This window comes from Tenrec ecaudatus, chromosome 1, assembly GCF_050624435.1.
Source record: "Tenrec ecaudatus isolate mTenEca1 chromosome 1, mTenEca1.hap1, whole genome shotgun sequence".
In the NCBI taxonomy this organism is placed as follows: Eukaryota; Metazoa; Chordata; class Mammalia; order Afrosoricida; family Tenrecidae; genus Tenrec; species Tenrec ecaudatus.
In genome coordinates, this window is record NC_134530.1 from 186435188 (window position 1) to 186451357 (window position 16170).

At 41.5% G+C, this 16170-nt stretch overlaps 1 protein-coding gene and 1 pseudogene across 2 annotated transcripts in view; one reads left to right on the top strand and one right to left on the bottom strand.

Annotated features, from left to right (window-relative positions):
* The window catches only part of KLHL20 (kelch like family member 20), a 72044-nt gene that overhangs the window by 46244 nt on the left and 9630 nt on the right, over positions 1-16170 (top strand). For both annotated transcript variants that reach the window (XM_075527661.1, XM_075527654.1), the window contains one exon: positions 1673-1816. In XM_075527661.1, coding sequence (XP_075383776.1) covers positions 1673-1816 — 144 coding nt within the window. The remainder of the gene's footprint in view (positions 1-1672; positions 1817-16170) is intronic.
* On the bottom strand, positions 11010-12149 carry LOC142437222 (vacuolar protein sorting-associated protein 72 homolog pseudogene; annotated as a pseudogene).

Below are 16170 nucleotides of genomic sequence, written 5' to 3' on the forward strand. Positions count from 1 at the left end.
GGGTTTGTGCTGATAAAAAAGTTCTAGGATTGTAAAGCTCTAATTGTCACTCAACATTTTGAATGTGTAAAATTAAGACTTAATAAAACTGAAAACAAATCAGAATGTATTTGTTTATAAGCCAAATTTTTTAAACACGTTTTTAATGCAGTTTTTGTGGTAAAATAAGGTGCCTGGGCTGATATTCAGGTTGGCTTATACTCGAGTATATTCGGTAATATAGCTCCAAAATGAGCAGCTTCGTAATATTTTTGCATTAAAAATTAACATACTCTGAGCCAGCAATCCTACTTCTCATCTATTCGCATAAGGAAAATGTAAAGATAATGACTTTTAAAAAAGATTATTGTTATACCTTAAAATGCATCAGGCCTGTGTGATCATGAGGTGTTGATGAGATTAGGTATCAGTCATCAAAGATACAAAACAAAAAATCATATCAATGTGAAAGAGGGGGAGGGTGGAGTGTGGACCCAAAGCCCATCTGTGTACAATTAGACATCCCCTTACATAAGGGTCACAAGGAAGAGACAAGCCAGTCAGGGTACAGTATAGCACCAATGAAACATAACTTTCCTCTAGTTCTTTAATGCCTCCCCCCGCCCCCCATGATCATGACCCCAGTTCTTCCTTACTGTCCGGCTAGACTCAAGCATGTACACTAGTAGACAGATAAGAGCTCAAAACAGGGAATTCAGGACCCTGAATAAACCCCTTAGGACTAATAATGAGAGTAGCGATTCCAGGAGGGTAAGAGGAAGGTGGGGGTGAGAAGGGGGAAACCGATCACAATGATTCAAATATAACCTCCTCCCAGGAGAACAAACAACAGAAAAATAGGTGAAGGGAGACAGCAGTTGTTGTAAGACATGAAAAAAATAATAATTTATAAGTTATCAAGGGTTCATATGGAGGAAAATGAGCTCATATCAAGGGCTCAAGTAGAAAGAAAATGTTTTGAAAATGGTGATGGAAACATGTACAAATGTGCTTGACACAATAAATGTATGTATGGATTATGATAAGAACTGCAAGGGTCCCCAATAAATGATTTTTAAAAATATATCAGTAAGGATATTGTTATATAATATATAGCATGCCTAAAATAATGAAATGTTTCATGAGAGCACTTCAAAAGTTCATAGAGAAATTCCATTATCTTTTAATTCTATTTTTCCATAGAAATTTTGAAGCTATCATATAGTAATTCAGAGAAACCACCTGGAACTGTATTAGCATAAATAGATCTCAGAAATATGTTGAAGGAAATTTTTGGAATAATGCCTACAATTGTATTTTTTGGTAAAGAAAAAAATTATAATACATATGAGTGTAGTATATAGCTATTTTTAAAGTATTTTGTGAGAATGTCTGAAAAGGTATGTACTGAATTAAAATGGGAAGAGGTTACAATTAGGGTGGAATGTAAAGGGGACCTTTACTTATAGCTATATATTTTTATCTAAAGGAAAGATATTTATATATAACTTGCTTAAGTAGAGGCAAATTTTTTAAAAAGATACATAAATAGACCTTTTATGCCTTAGCTATAATCAGTCAGTAGTTAAAGGAAATCATTTATATCATAGAAATGTTTTTATACTTAAATTTTTGAATACAACCCGGCTTTCTCTGTGTAATATAAACTCTGTTGTTGATGTGCCCTTTGCAGATATGACCCCAAAACAAACCAGTGGAGCAGTGATGTGGCCCCAACGAGCACCTGCAGGACCAGCGTTGGTGTGGCAGTGCTCGGAGGCTTTCTCTATGCAGTGGGTGGCCAGGATGGCGTATCTTGCCTCAACATTGTTGAGAGGTGATTATCTTAAAGTCTTTTTCATTCCCCCCACCTTTTTAAAACATTATAGAGTGCTCTTTTAAAGAAACAATTATAGTTGAATTGGGGGACACTAGAATATTCTGTTTCCTATAGAGTTTAAGGGAAAAAATTATAAGTTGATCGAGAAGTATAGTAAAATGAAAGATACAATTCGGGGTTTTTGTTTTAAAATCATGTGTAATACTAATTGCTCCTATCATTGAAATGTTGGAAACATGTTTTAAATTGCATTGTATGACATTCTATATGTGAAATTCATTCTGAGTGTACCCGTAATATATTAAATGCAGACTTTACTCAGACCATCTTTAGAGATATTATTGCAATATTAATATTTTGCCTAGTATATCTTCTAGAGTTGAAGGTACTTCATAAAAGCTATGTCAATTTCCTTTAATCTCTCAATCAAGCTACCTCCTCCATTTTTAAAACCATGCAACATACTTAATAGGTTGGCTCTTATCCAAAAAACAGAAAATAACAAGTACTCGCTGTGAAGAAATCAGAACCTGTGCATGACTGGTAAAAATATAAAATTGTGTAGCTTTTCCCAAAAACACTTTCATGGTTCGTCAAAAAGCAAAACCTAGAATTTTCACATGACCCAGCAACTCCATTCCTACGTATATACCCTAGTGAACGGAAAGTAAGATTCAAGGTGGTACTAGTACACCAGTCTTTATTGAGCATTATATATAATAGCCAAAAGGTGGTAGCAATCCAAGTGTTTATTAACAAATGAAAATATAAAGAAACTGACTGATTATATATCCACATATTGGAATAGTATATAGCCATACAGGAAGTTCTGGCACATGCTACAACATGGATGAACCTTGAAATAAGGTTCTAAGTGAAATAAAAGGCACTTAAGGACAAATATGGTAATATCCCATTGACATGAACTGCCAAGAATAGGGAAATGTATGGAGGCAAATGTTTACTAACATTTACTAGGGACTCAAGGGAGGGTGGAAAGTAGTTGCTAATAAAGTATTAAGTTTGTTTAGAGCAGCGGTTCTTAACCAGTGGGTCATGACGCCTTTGGGGGGTCAAACAACCCTTTCACAGGAGTTACCTAAGACCATGAGAAAACACACATTCCAGATGGCTGGGGTCACACAGCATGAGGACCTGTATAAAGGGTTGCGGCACTGGGAAAGTTGAGAACCGCTGGTCTAGAGTAAAGGAAATCGTTTGGAACTAGTGGTGATAGTTGCTCTGCATGGTGGATGTAATTAATGTCAGCGACTCACAGTTAAAATGGCAGAATATTTGAAATACAGTCTTGGTGGCATAATGGGTTACATGTTGGGCACCTACCTGGAAGGCCAACAGTTCTAAATCACCAGCTGTTCTGTGGGAGAAAGATAAAGTTTTCTACTCCTGTAAATCTGGTTCTCAACCTTCCTAATGCCGTGACCCTTTAATACAGTTCCCCATGTGTGGTGACCCCCAAACATAACATTATTTTCGTTGCTACTTCATCACTGTCATTTTGCTGCTGTAATGAATGGGGTGACCCTGTGAAAGGTTGAGAACCAGTGCTGTAGTTGCAGTCCTGGAGCACAGAGAAAATTCTGCTCTGTCCTGTGGTCTTACCATTGGTCACATTCAGCTGCGTGGCAGTGAGTTTTGTGTTATTTAGTGCTGCAATAACTGAAATACCACAAATGAGTGGTTTCTTAATCATTTTATTAGGGGCTCATACAACTCATCACAGTCCATACATAAACATCAATTGTGTAAAGCACATTTGTACATTCATTGCCTTCATCATTCTCAAAACATTTGCTCTCCACCTAAGCCCCTGGCATCAGCTCCTCATTTTTGCCCCTCCCTCCCCGCTCCTCCCTTCCTCATGAACCCTTGATAATTTATAAATTATAATTTTGTCATATCTTGCCCTCTCCGACATCTCACTTCACCCACTTTTCTGTTGTCCGTCCCCCAGGGAAGAGGTTACATGTAGATCCTTGTTATCTGTTCCGCCTTTCCAACCCCCCCTCCCCCCACCCTCCCAGTATCGCCACTCACACCAGTGGTCCTGAAGGGATCATCCGCCCTGGATCCCCTGAATTTCTAGTTCCTTACTGTACCAGTGTACATCCTCTGGTCTGGCCAGACTTGTAAGGTAGAATTGGGATCATGATAGTGGGGGAGGAGGAAGCATTTAGGAACTAGAGGAAAGTTGTATGTTTCTTCATTGCTATATCGCACCCTGACTGTCTCACCTCCTCCCTGAGACCCTTCTGTAAGGGGATGTCCAGTGGCCTACAAATGGGCTTTGGGTCTCCACTCTGCACTCCCCCACTCATTCACTATGATAAGATTTTTTTGTTTTGAGATGCTTGATACCTGATCCCTTCGACACCTCGTGTTTGCACAGTCTGGTGTGCTTCTTCCATTTGGGCTTTGTTGCTTCTGAGCTAGATGGCCACTTGTTTACCTTCAAGCCTTTAAGACTCCAGATGCTATATCTTTTGATATCCGAGCACCATCAGCGTTCTTCACCACATTTGCTTATTCACCTGCTTTGTCTTCAGTGATTATTTTGGGAAGGTGAGCATCATAGAATGCCAATTTAATAGAACAAAGTATTCTTGCATTGAGGGAGTACTTGAGTGGAGGCCCAATGTTCATCTGTTACCTTAATACTAAACCTAAAAATATATGCACATAGATCTATTTCCCCATCCTCATATAAAAATATATTTACATATGTACATGACTTTAATTAGACCTCTATAAATGCCCTTTGCCTCCTAGCTCTCTCCTCTATTTCCCTTGAGTTTCCTCTTTCCCACTATCATGCTCAGTCTTCATTTGGGTTTAAGTAATTCCTCTGGGCTATAGTACTCTTGATCACACCCTCCCAGGCCTCCTATACCCTCCTCACCACCGATTTGGATCACTTGTTGTTCCCTTTTCTCTGGGTTTGTTAACCCCGCTACCTTTCCCCCCACCTTCCCCTCTCCCATGTCCCCTGGAACTGTCGGTCCTGTTGCTTTCTCCTCCAGATTGTTCTTCCAGACTATCTTATTTAGACAGACCGGAGATAATAACATGCACAAAAACAAGACAGAGCAAAACCAAGCAACAATATACAACAAAACAACAACAACAAACCAATGACATAAAACAAACCAAAACACAACAAGAAGGAAATGCTTGTAGTTAGTTCAGGATTGTTTGTTGGTCTTTAGGAGTGTTTTCCAGTCCAGTCTGTTGGGGCACCACACCCTGGCCCCAAAGTCCACCTTCAGCATTCCCTGGGGACCTCACCGCTCCATTTTCTTGCTGTTTCTGTTGCACCCCTTTGTGTTTTGCCTCGGTGTGGCGGGATAAGATTGGGTGCAGTTCTCACACTGTGTCTCTAGAGCTGTCCCCTGTAGGGCTATGGGTCAGTGAGAGGCATCGTGTCTCATAGTGGGGCCGGCCATGTGGTCCTCTCTGGACTGGCTGCTCTAATCGGGAACATCGTCCTAGAGGCCTGGTGGGCCAGGACGTGCTTCTCTCTCTCCTCCTCCCTATTCATCTGCTCCCTGTGCTCTGATGAGATATGTCCCTCTCCCGGAGCTTCAGATTCAATGCCGTCCTTTGAAATAAATTCTTCTGGGGGGAAGGGCAGGTGTCCACATAGTAATTGGGATTGGGGCCTGCCCCTCAGACCTCTCTACTCGTTACACGCTGGCATGTTGGATTCACATCTTGGAGCACTGAGTTGAAGTCTGGTCCCTCTTTGCCTGTGGAGATATAAACAATACCCTCCACTTGGGTGGGTTAGTGCCCTGTGCCCCCTTGAGTGGTTTTAATAAACAGAATTATTGCAGAGCAAGGAAATCTCAAGGGAGTACCAAAAATAGACTTTGGGGCCAGGGCGTGGCACCCCATCAGATTCAACTGGAAAAACACTACGAACGGTCAACAAACAGACCTTGAACTATTTACAGTCTTTCCTTTGTTGTTGTTGTTGTTGCTGTTGTTTTGTCTTCTGTCGCTTTATTTTGCTCTGTCTTGGTTTTTTGTGCATATTATTATCTCCGCAGATCTATCTAGATAAGATAGGCGGGCTAAACAATCTGGAGGAGAAAACAACGGGACCAATGGTTCCGGGGGGGACATGGGAGAGGAGGGGGTGGAGAAAGGAAGTGGTGTTAACAGACACAGGGACAAGGGAACAAGTGATCCAAAATCAGTGGCAAGGAGGGTGTAAGAGGTGGGGTAGGGCTTGAGCAACAGTAATGTAACTGAGAGGAAATACTGAAACCCAAATGAAGGCTGAGCATGATAGTGGGACAAGAGGAAAGTAAAAGGAAACAGAGGAAATAATTAGGAGGTAAAGGGCATTTATAAAGGTCTAAATACAGGCATGTACACTTATAAATATATTTATATATGATGATGGAGAATTAGATCTATGTACATATATTTATAGGTTTAGTATTAAGGTAGCAATGAACATTGGGCCTCCACTCAAGTACTCCCTCAATGCAAGAACACTTTCTTCTATTAAATTGGCGTTCCATGATGCTCACCTCCCCGACACGATCGCTGAAGACAAAGTGGGTACATAAGCAAATGTGATGAAGAAAGCTGATGGTGCCCAGCTATCAAAAGATATAGCGTCTGGGGTCTTAAAGGCTTGAAGATAAACAAGCAGCCATGTAGCTCAGAAGCAACAAAGGCCACATGGAAGAAGCACAACAGCCTGTGTGATCACAAGGTGTCGATGGGATCAGGTATCAGACATCAAAGAACAAAAAAACAACATTGTGAATGAGGGAGAGTATGGAGTGGAGACCCAAAGCCCATCTGTAGGCAACTGGACATCCCCTGACAGAAGGGTCACGAGGAGGAAAAGCCAGTGAGCGTTCGGTATAGCACCAATGAAACATACAACTTTCCTCTAGTTCTTTAATGCTTCCTCCCCCTCAGTATCATGATCCCAATTCTACCTTACAAATCTGGCTAGACCAGAGGATGTACACTGATACAGATCAGAGCTGAAAACACAGGGAATCCAGGACAGATGATCCCTTCAGGACCAGTGCCAAGAGTGCCGGTACCAGGAGGGTGGAGGGCAGGTGGGGTAGAAAGGGGGAACCGATCACAAGGATCTACATATAAGCCCCGTCCTAGGGGACGGACAACAGAAAAGTGGGTGAATGGAGACATCAGACAGTGTAAGACATGACAAAATAATAACTTATAAATTATCAAGGGTTCATAATCGAGGGGGGGGTGTGGAGGGAGGAGAAAAAATGAGCTGATACCAAGGGCTCAAGTAGAAAGCAAATGTTTTGAGAATGGTGAGGGCAACAAATGTATAAATGTGCTGGACACAATGGATGGATGGATTGTATAAGAGTTGTATCAGCCTGCATGAAAATAATTTTAAGAATAGAATTATTTTTGTAGGAGTTTGAATTCAGTGTAGGGGAACTCTCTTTGTTGATTCTGGAGGAAGGCTCCATGGTGATCTTCACGTGGTGAAACTTCTGTCTTCTCCCAACTCTGCTTCCTTAGTCTGTTCCTTCATATCTTGTAAGATATGTCCTTTTCTCATTACTATGGCAGCCCATTCCAAAATGGGGTTGTAGCCACAGGCATAGAGTTTGGGATTTACAACACTTCTTTTTTCTTTTTAATCATTATTGGGGGCTTGTACAACTCCTCACAATCCATGTATACATCCATCCATTGTGTCAGGCACATTTGTACATTTGTTGCCATCATCATTCTCAAAAGGTATCAGCTTCTTATTTTTTCCCTCCCTCCGCCAGCCTCCCTCCCTCATGAACCCCTGATAATTTATAAATTTTTTTTTCATGTCTTACACTGATCAGTGTTTCTCTTCACACAATTTTTTGTTGTCTACCCCCCTGGGAGGGTGTTATATGCAGATCATTCTAATGGGTTCCCTCTTTCTCTCCCCCTCCTGATCTTGCTACTCTCAATATTGGTCCTGAGGGGTTTAACTGTCTTGGATTCCCATTGTACAACACTTCTTTTTAAGCAACACAGTTCAATCCATAATATATTTCACCACAATAATTGAAGAGAAAAAAAAAAGACAACTCTGCAGAAAGATTCGGGGGAAATAACAGTAGTGACAGAATTTAAAAAAAAAATACTATCCTGAATTAGGTGAGAATTTATGTATCAGATCATCGTAACGGTGGTTTTACAAATCCATTCACATCATGAAATGTGTACAGTTGCATCATTATTCTGTAGTAACATCCCATTGGGTATATGTACCAGTTGCCTCCACCAGCAAGGGAAAAGTACCTCAGGCAAACGAGAGGGAAGCCCTCAGCTCTAAACATGGCTCACGCTTTGTAGGTTTTCCAGCATAATTGCAGAAACAACAGGGCAGGGAATAATAACCAGAGAACAGTGACTGGGACCCCTGGTTGGTAGATGGACTAGTTCAAGATATCTCACCCACATGTTGGTTCTTGCTGGATGTTCTCGAAGGAGAGATTGAGTGTTGAGAAATGAGATCTGGAACTAGAGTCCCAATTAAGCCAAGACCAAAGACTGCTTGCCTAAGAGTTTCTTAGAGAAAGTAGTTCAGCAGAAAAATGTGAAATTTAAGTGGGCTTCAAGAAGTTTGTGGGGAAAAGAATTAAAACATGATGGGATTTTTCAAAGGTACCCTGATGGTATACTGAGTTAAATTTTGGACTGCTAACCGCAAGGTCAGTGGAGCAAACCCACTGCTTGCTTCTTGAGAGGAAGACGAGGCTGTCTGCTCTTGTAAAGCGTCATGGAAACCCAAGAAACAGCTCTGCTCTGCCATGGAGGGTTGCTCTGAATTGGAATAGACTCAGTGGCAATGTTACTGGGTGGGATTATTTCAGAAACTTTTTGCAACCTCCTCATACTGTGAAAAACAGAAAAAAAGTTAATACCCCCAAAATTCCAATACCCAAACAAAAAAAGTCCCAAGAACAGAAAGGATAACCCATTCAAATGAAAATAACAAAGTTAATACATTGCAGTGAATTATTTAATATGCCTCTTCTAGCCATAGTCTCTCCCGCGCCAAATGACCGTTTCCTGATATACCAGCTAAGAGAACATAGGCGAAGACAGTCAGGATTCAGTTGTGAGTGCTTGTTTACAAGATCCACTTTTATTGCCATCCTGTTGGGACTGAAATGAGGCGAAGAGAAGTGGGGGCATCTCATTACTAGGGAAAGCCAAGAGTGGCATGTGTCCTCTGGACTTTGAGATCCCTTCACAGTCAACCTCCTTGATCCAGGTGGACATCTTTGGCATTAGAGGAGTGACCAGAGCAGCTGCAGAATCAGGAGCCAGAGCATAAGAAGAGCAGTAAAGTTCCCAGCTGACAGAACAAGATAAAACTGAGTGCTTCAGGGCAGCAGGCTGGCTTGTGGACTAGGGTGCCTCTGGGCACTTAATAAAGGGAGCTGAATTTGTCGAAGCTGGAAATGAGTACCTTTCGATTGAGGCTGACAGCAGAGTGGCATGCCTTTTGTTCATTTGTTAGCAGCCCTAAACTAGCTTTGTAACCTGTCCTGACTGGAAATCTCTATTGTGAGCATTTTTCACATGAATTTTAATCTGTTTTAAAACCCATAATTGTGAGAATCTTCTCTTAAGTTCTGTGTGGCCATTGCAATGAATTGTAGAAACCAGCTGAAAAAGCAGATCGTGCTGCATTTGACAGAGCAAATACAAATTTAAAAAATTGAAAAATAATATATAACAGCATCAAACATAAAAAGAACTAAGGAAAAGAACAGGCAAAGAGCTAAAATAAGAAGCAGCATATTAGACTAAAAGGGGATCTAAAAAATATACTTGGTGTAAGATGAAAAAAATTATAAATTATCAGTGGTTCATGAATGTGGGGGTTGGAAATGAGCTGATAGCAAGCGCTCAAGGAGGAAGAAATCACTTTGAGAATGATGATGGCAACAAATGTACAAATGTGCTGAACACAATAGATGGATGGATGGATTGTGATAAGAGTTGTACAAGCCCCAATAAAATGATTAAAAAAAGAAAGCATTGGTGAATTAAAAAGTGAGATAGCTAAAAATTTAGATGCCCAAGAGCAACAAGAATGGAGACTTCTCTGGACACATGGAATTCAGGACAGATAAAACCCTGAGGAACAATAGTGGGAGTAGCAATATCAGGAGAGTAGGGGGATAGGGGGAACCCATCACAAGGTTGGATGTATAGCGCCCCCTCCAGGACGAATAACAGAATTGTGGGTGAAGGGAGACAACAGACAGTGTAAGACACAACAATAACAATATATAATTGGTCAAGGATTCAGGAGGGTGGGAGGAGAGGGGCAAAAAGAGGAGTTGATAACAAGGATTCAAGTAGTAAGAAAATACTTTGGAAATGTTATTGGCAACATGTACAAGTGTGCTTAATACAAATGAATGATGGATTGCTACAAGATTTGTAAGACCCACCCAATAAAATGATTTTTTTTAAAAGAAGAAGAATGGAGGCTTAAGGCTAAGCACAGTGTAACAAAATTATGGAACAATAGTAATAAAACCAATGTACACCTCAGGGAAATTCAGAGAGAGAAGAGAGAAAACTGGAATATTTGAATAGATAATGACAATATTTCTCCAGTCTAATATGAAGGACATGACTAGAAATCAGAGAGCTCAAAGAACCCAAAGCAGGATAAAGCCAGAGACCTACAACAAGAAACATCATAGTTAGGCTCTCAAAAATTAAAGCTGGAGAGTCCTGAAAACCTGAAAGAGAAGCAAACACATACAGGGGATATCGATGAAGTACCAATTTTTCTTCAAAAACATCAGAGGAGATGATGGGTTCCTGAGGGAGGGCGGAGGTAGAGGGAGGGAGAAGAAATGGGGAGCTGATATTGGGTTCAAGTGAGAAGAGAATGCTTTGAAAATTATGATGGTGGCATATGTGCAAATGTGCTTGACACATTGGAGGAATGTGTGGATTGTGATAAGAGATGTAAGAGTATTTTTGGGGGGGGGGGAATCATTCTATTTTATTAGATTAAAAACAAAGGGGGAAAGGAATTCCGAAGAACAATATGGTTGGGTAGAGGTCAGGGATGACAGAGAGAAGCGGGAGACTTCGAGAAACCCAAGTCAGGCAGGGAGGAGGCTGCTAAGGATGTGCCATCTCATTTGATGATGATTTTCTGATGCAGAGCTCGGGGCCAGGGGCCTGGGAGGGGCTCCGGAGGTGAAGGGCCAGGGCCCAGGGCTGAGGCAGTTGGTGGCAGTCCATGGGCAGTGATGTACTTCTTGTAGGCCTCACGAATGATCTTGAAGGTCCGGGCAGTAGCATAAGGTATGTCTGTAACCGGGTCTCGGTGTAGGGCTGGGCGATGTGTCACTGGGCAGACTTCCCGAACAGGGACCTTTGGAGGCCGCCCTTGGGGGCACCATTCCTCAAACATCGCATCATCACTGAAGGTGATGAAGGTGCGTGAGCAGCGGGCAGGGGAGACGACAGGCCCAGTTCCAGTGTGGGGAGTCAGCGCTGAAGCTGTGGGAGCAGGTTCAAGTCCTTCCACATCCACATTCTCTTCCTTGGGGCCTGGCTCCCCAACAAGTGGCATTGTCACAGAGTGATAGGTGATAATGGGCCCAGGGCACTTCCGTTTATTGTGAACCTGCTTCTTTTTGTCAGCCTCAAGTCGCTCATATGTCTCCAGTGAACGGAGGTTGAGCTCCTCTGTGATCTTGGCCTCCCTAAGCAGCTCCTCCTGGGTCAGTGGTCGCTCATAGTGGGGCCCCTTTCGCCGTTGCGACTGGCCCTGCCTCTCCTGTACCCGAAGGAACGTTTGTCGCGTGTGCTCCACTGTAGACTGACGCATAGACTTCCGACTGTCCGCGCCATCATCCTGAAGTTCAAGCGGTAGCAGTGCTTTCTCTTCTCGAGCCTTCTGAGAGCTGCCAGCTGGAGCGCTAACCTTTCGAGGCCTTAAACTCTTGAGAGGTTCCTTATAGGCCTTGGTGACTATTCGGCGCTTCCTTCTTGGCTCTTCTGCTTCTCCATCACTGGATGGTTCATCCCCTTCGTCGATGTCAAAGTCAGAGTCCACCTCATCCTCTGTGTCTGACTGGTCCCCTTGATACACATCATCACCTGATTCCTCTGTAAAACCCCCATAAGTCGTCTGGTAGAATTCATCTTCCTCTTCGGCCTCCGAGAGCCCTGAAAGGCGATTCCCGGCGGTCTTCCGGGGGGCCCGGCCCCCAGCCAAACTCATGTCGACCCCGAGACTGCGCCACCACCTACGGCCCCTCACCCAGCTCGGTTTTCAGCGCTCGGCGCTCAGTACCACTCGAGATGGAAGAGTATTTAAAACAAAAGCAAAAAACATCAGAGGAAAGAAGACAATTGAATAATATTTAGAATACTAAGTATTTAAAACGCACAGTGAAACTATCCTTCAAGAAAGGTGGTAAAACTAAATAGTCCTACATAAACAGAAGCTAAGAGAATTAATATTTACCATACTGATTCTACCAAAAACTAATAGGAATTCTATAGATGGAAAGAAAAAGACAGTTGAAAGTAATTCAAAGCTATGCACAAAAAGAAAAGTTCCTAGTAAAGGAAATTAATGGATAAACATAGGAGCTAATAAAGTATTCACACTTTATAATTCTATATAATTTGTCCTTCATGTTCTTTAATATCAATATATAAACTGCAAAGATAAAAGTATGTTACAGGGCAAATGAAATACAAAAAGAGGAAAATAATTTTATGAATTTATTAGGTATGCAATTTCTTTATGCTTATTGAAGCTAAGTTGATATCACTCTAGGATCTTATAAATTCAAGCTCTTAAATATAATATTCATGGTAACCAATGTGGTAGTTACATAATCTCTTGTCAGTTTGAGACTTATGAGTGAAGGGGTGGGGTTTAGCCTGCCAATAAGGTGGTCACAGCTTAATGACCTCCTTTGGAGGGGCTAAGGAAATAAATAGCTCCCTGGAGGTGGGATACAGGCTCACTCCCTGGGAAACATTGTAGCTGACAAGACATATGGAACTATTGCTAGTCCCCTGAGCTGGAGGAGCCACGGGAAGACCCCGCCAGCACTGAGATGCTCATGCTGCTACTGGATCCACAACTTTCCACTCACAAGCCTGTGATCTTCCTGCATCCAGCATCATTGCATGTGTCTCATGAGCCTGAAGAAGAATTTATAGATCAGTATAGGACAAATGGGCTAATATCAGACTTATGAACTTGATCTTTTTAATATACAATTGCTCTTGTATATAAAGCTCTTTCTTATACACATAGGAGTGTCTATGAATTGTTTCTCTAGTCAACCTGGACTAACACAACCTCTAAAAATATATATATTTTAAAAAATACACAAGGTAACTGAAAAGCCTCAAGACAATAAACCAACAAAACACAAAGGAGTGCTAAAGAACAAAGACAAAAAATGCTTAAATATAAAACAAATAACAAAACAGCAGATGACATAGAAAATTTCAACAGATCCTTAACAAGGGAAGGGACTTGAGGTCAAAGTCTGTCAGAAGAGATAAAGATGGGTTTTTTTTAATATAATGATACAGGACCAATTAAAATTTCACAAACACAAATGCATATATGTATATACCCAAATTCAAGGCACCTACATATATAAAGCAAGAAGGAGATGATAAACTGGAGCTAATGGTGATGGAAAATCACATTGATCATGGGTAGGATTGCCTAGCTAATTACTGTAATTACTATCAATGGGTTACATACTTTTAAAACACTGAGTATGCCTAAGTTGTGTGATAGATATATATATTTACAACAGTTTGTGTGGTGGTTTTTGGTTTTGTTTTGTTCTGTTTTTTAAATAGCTGGTGAACCCCCACCCCCACTATCATGATCCGAATTCTATCTTGCAAGTCTGGATACAGCAGAGGATGTACACTGGTGCAGATAGGAGCTGGAGGCACAGGGAATCCAGGGCAGATGATACCTTCAGGACCAGTGGTGTGAGTGGCAATATTGGGAGGGTAGGAGAGTGGGTTGGAAAGAGGGAACCGATTACAAGGATCTACATGTGACCTCCTCCCTGGGGGACGGACAACAGGAAAAGGGGGTGAAGTGAGACATCAGACAGGGCAAGATATGACAAAACAATACTTTATAAATTATCTAGGGTTCATTAGGGAAGTGGGAGGGAGGGGGAAAATGAGGAGCTGATGCCAGGGGCTTAAGTAGAGAGCAAATGTTTTGAGAATGATGAGGGCAATGAATGTACAAATGTGCTTTCCACAATGGATGTTTTTGTATGGATTGTGATAAGAGTTGTATGAGCCTCTAATAAAATGATTAAAAAAATTTTTTTAAATATCTAGCTGGCAGACCAGAGATTAGCGATTTTCTGGTGTGAGAAAAGGGAAAGCTTACTTGCCTCAGGTGCCAGCCGCTGAATTAATGTTGTATTATGTTAATTAACTTTATTAATATACAAAAAGAAGTGTAAGATCAAATTGATAACAGCAACTCAAAAGTATATATATATATATAATTTTATTGGGGGCTCTTGCAAAATCCATACATCAGTTGTATCAAGCACATTTGTACATACATTGCCATCATCATTTTCAAAACATTTTCTTTCTACATGAGCCCTTAGCTTCAGCTCCTCTTTTTATCCCTCACTCCCCCATCCTCCCACCCTCAGGAACCCTTAATAAACGATAAATTATTATTTTCATATCTTACACCATCCACTATCTCCCATCACCCATGTTTCTGTTGTTCATCCCCTGAGCGGGGTGTGATGTCTATCCTTGTAGTCATTTCCCCCTTTCTTCTCCCATGTTCCCCCTTCCTGGTGTTGCTGCTCCCATTACTATTCCTGAGGGGTTTATCTGTTCAGGATTCCATGTGTCAAGAGCTCTTACCTGTACCGGTGTACAAGCTCCAATTTAGCCGGGTTTATGAGGTCGAACTGGGGTCATGTAGTGTGTTAGGGGGCAGGAGGGCGGAAGCATGGAATAACTAGAGGAATGTTATATGTTTCATTGGAGCAATCATTCTGAGAGGGAATGTGCAATTGTCTACAGATGGAGTTTGAGTCTCTGCTTCGAACCCCCTTGTTCACACCTTGAGATCACACAGGCTGGTGTGCTTCTTCTATGTGGGCTTTGTTGCTTCCCTCCTAGATTGCTGCTTGTTTAATTTCAACCCTTTAAGACCCCAGATGCTATATCTTCTAATAGCCGGGCACCATCAGCATTCTTCATCACATTGCTTATGCACCCATTTTGTCTTCAGCGATCATGTCGGGAAGGTGAGCATCACGGAATGCCAGGTTATTAGAACAAAGTGTTTTGTGCTGAGGGAGTACTTGAGACTTGAATAAAGCCCAATGCAGTGAGCTTATCTTAATGAGAGAGGAACAACTAAAAAAGGATGGTAAGAATGGTTGCTCAACTGAAAGAAAGTAATCAATGTCATTAACCTGTACATGTAGAGACTGTTAAATTGTTGTCTATATGCTCAATAACTCATTGCCATTGAGTCGATTTCAACTCATAGCGACCCTATGGGACAGAGTAGAACTGCCCCTGTGGATTCCCATGGAAAGCCTCATATTTCTCTTGACGAGCAGCTGGTAGTTTAGAATTGTTGACCTTGCAGTTAGCAGCTCAAATATGACGACTGCTGCACCAGGGCTCCTCATATATTTTCAATAAAGATTAAGTTTAAAGGAAAAGAAAAGAGGATAATTGATTAGAGAACAAACAAACGCCCATTAAGTTAATGCTCTTCATGACCGCCTGTGGGTTTTCGAGACTGTAACTATTTATGGGAGTAGAAAGCTCAGTCTTTCTCCAGGGGAGCTGGTGGTCTCAAACTGCTGACATGTGGATAACCACTACTCCACCAGGGCTTCTGGTAGATCCATTTAATTATATATGAGTTTTTAAAAGATCACCTTGGAAGATAATAGGGGCCCCATTTATTATGTAGAAAACGTAAAAATAATGAAAAGAACATGATGTGCTTTATGAGCACCACATCACCTGAAAACAGGGCGACCAGGGCATCAAGACGTGCATGCAGCGGGTGGAGGTCAGTAAAAGGGAGCTGATGTCACGGAGTCCAGGAAGAAAAAGAATGTTTGCAAACTGTTTGTGGTAGCAATTGTACAATACTGCTTGATGTGCCTGAACTATGGAATGATAGGTATATTAATTCCCAATTAATAATATAAGACAATTTCAAGGAAAAGGTGTAGGTTTTTCTGAGTGAGTTTTAGCCACAATCTCATGGAAGGCTAGCAGTTAGATAT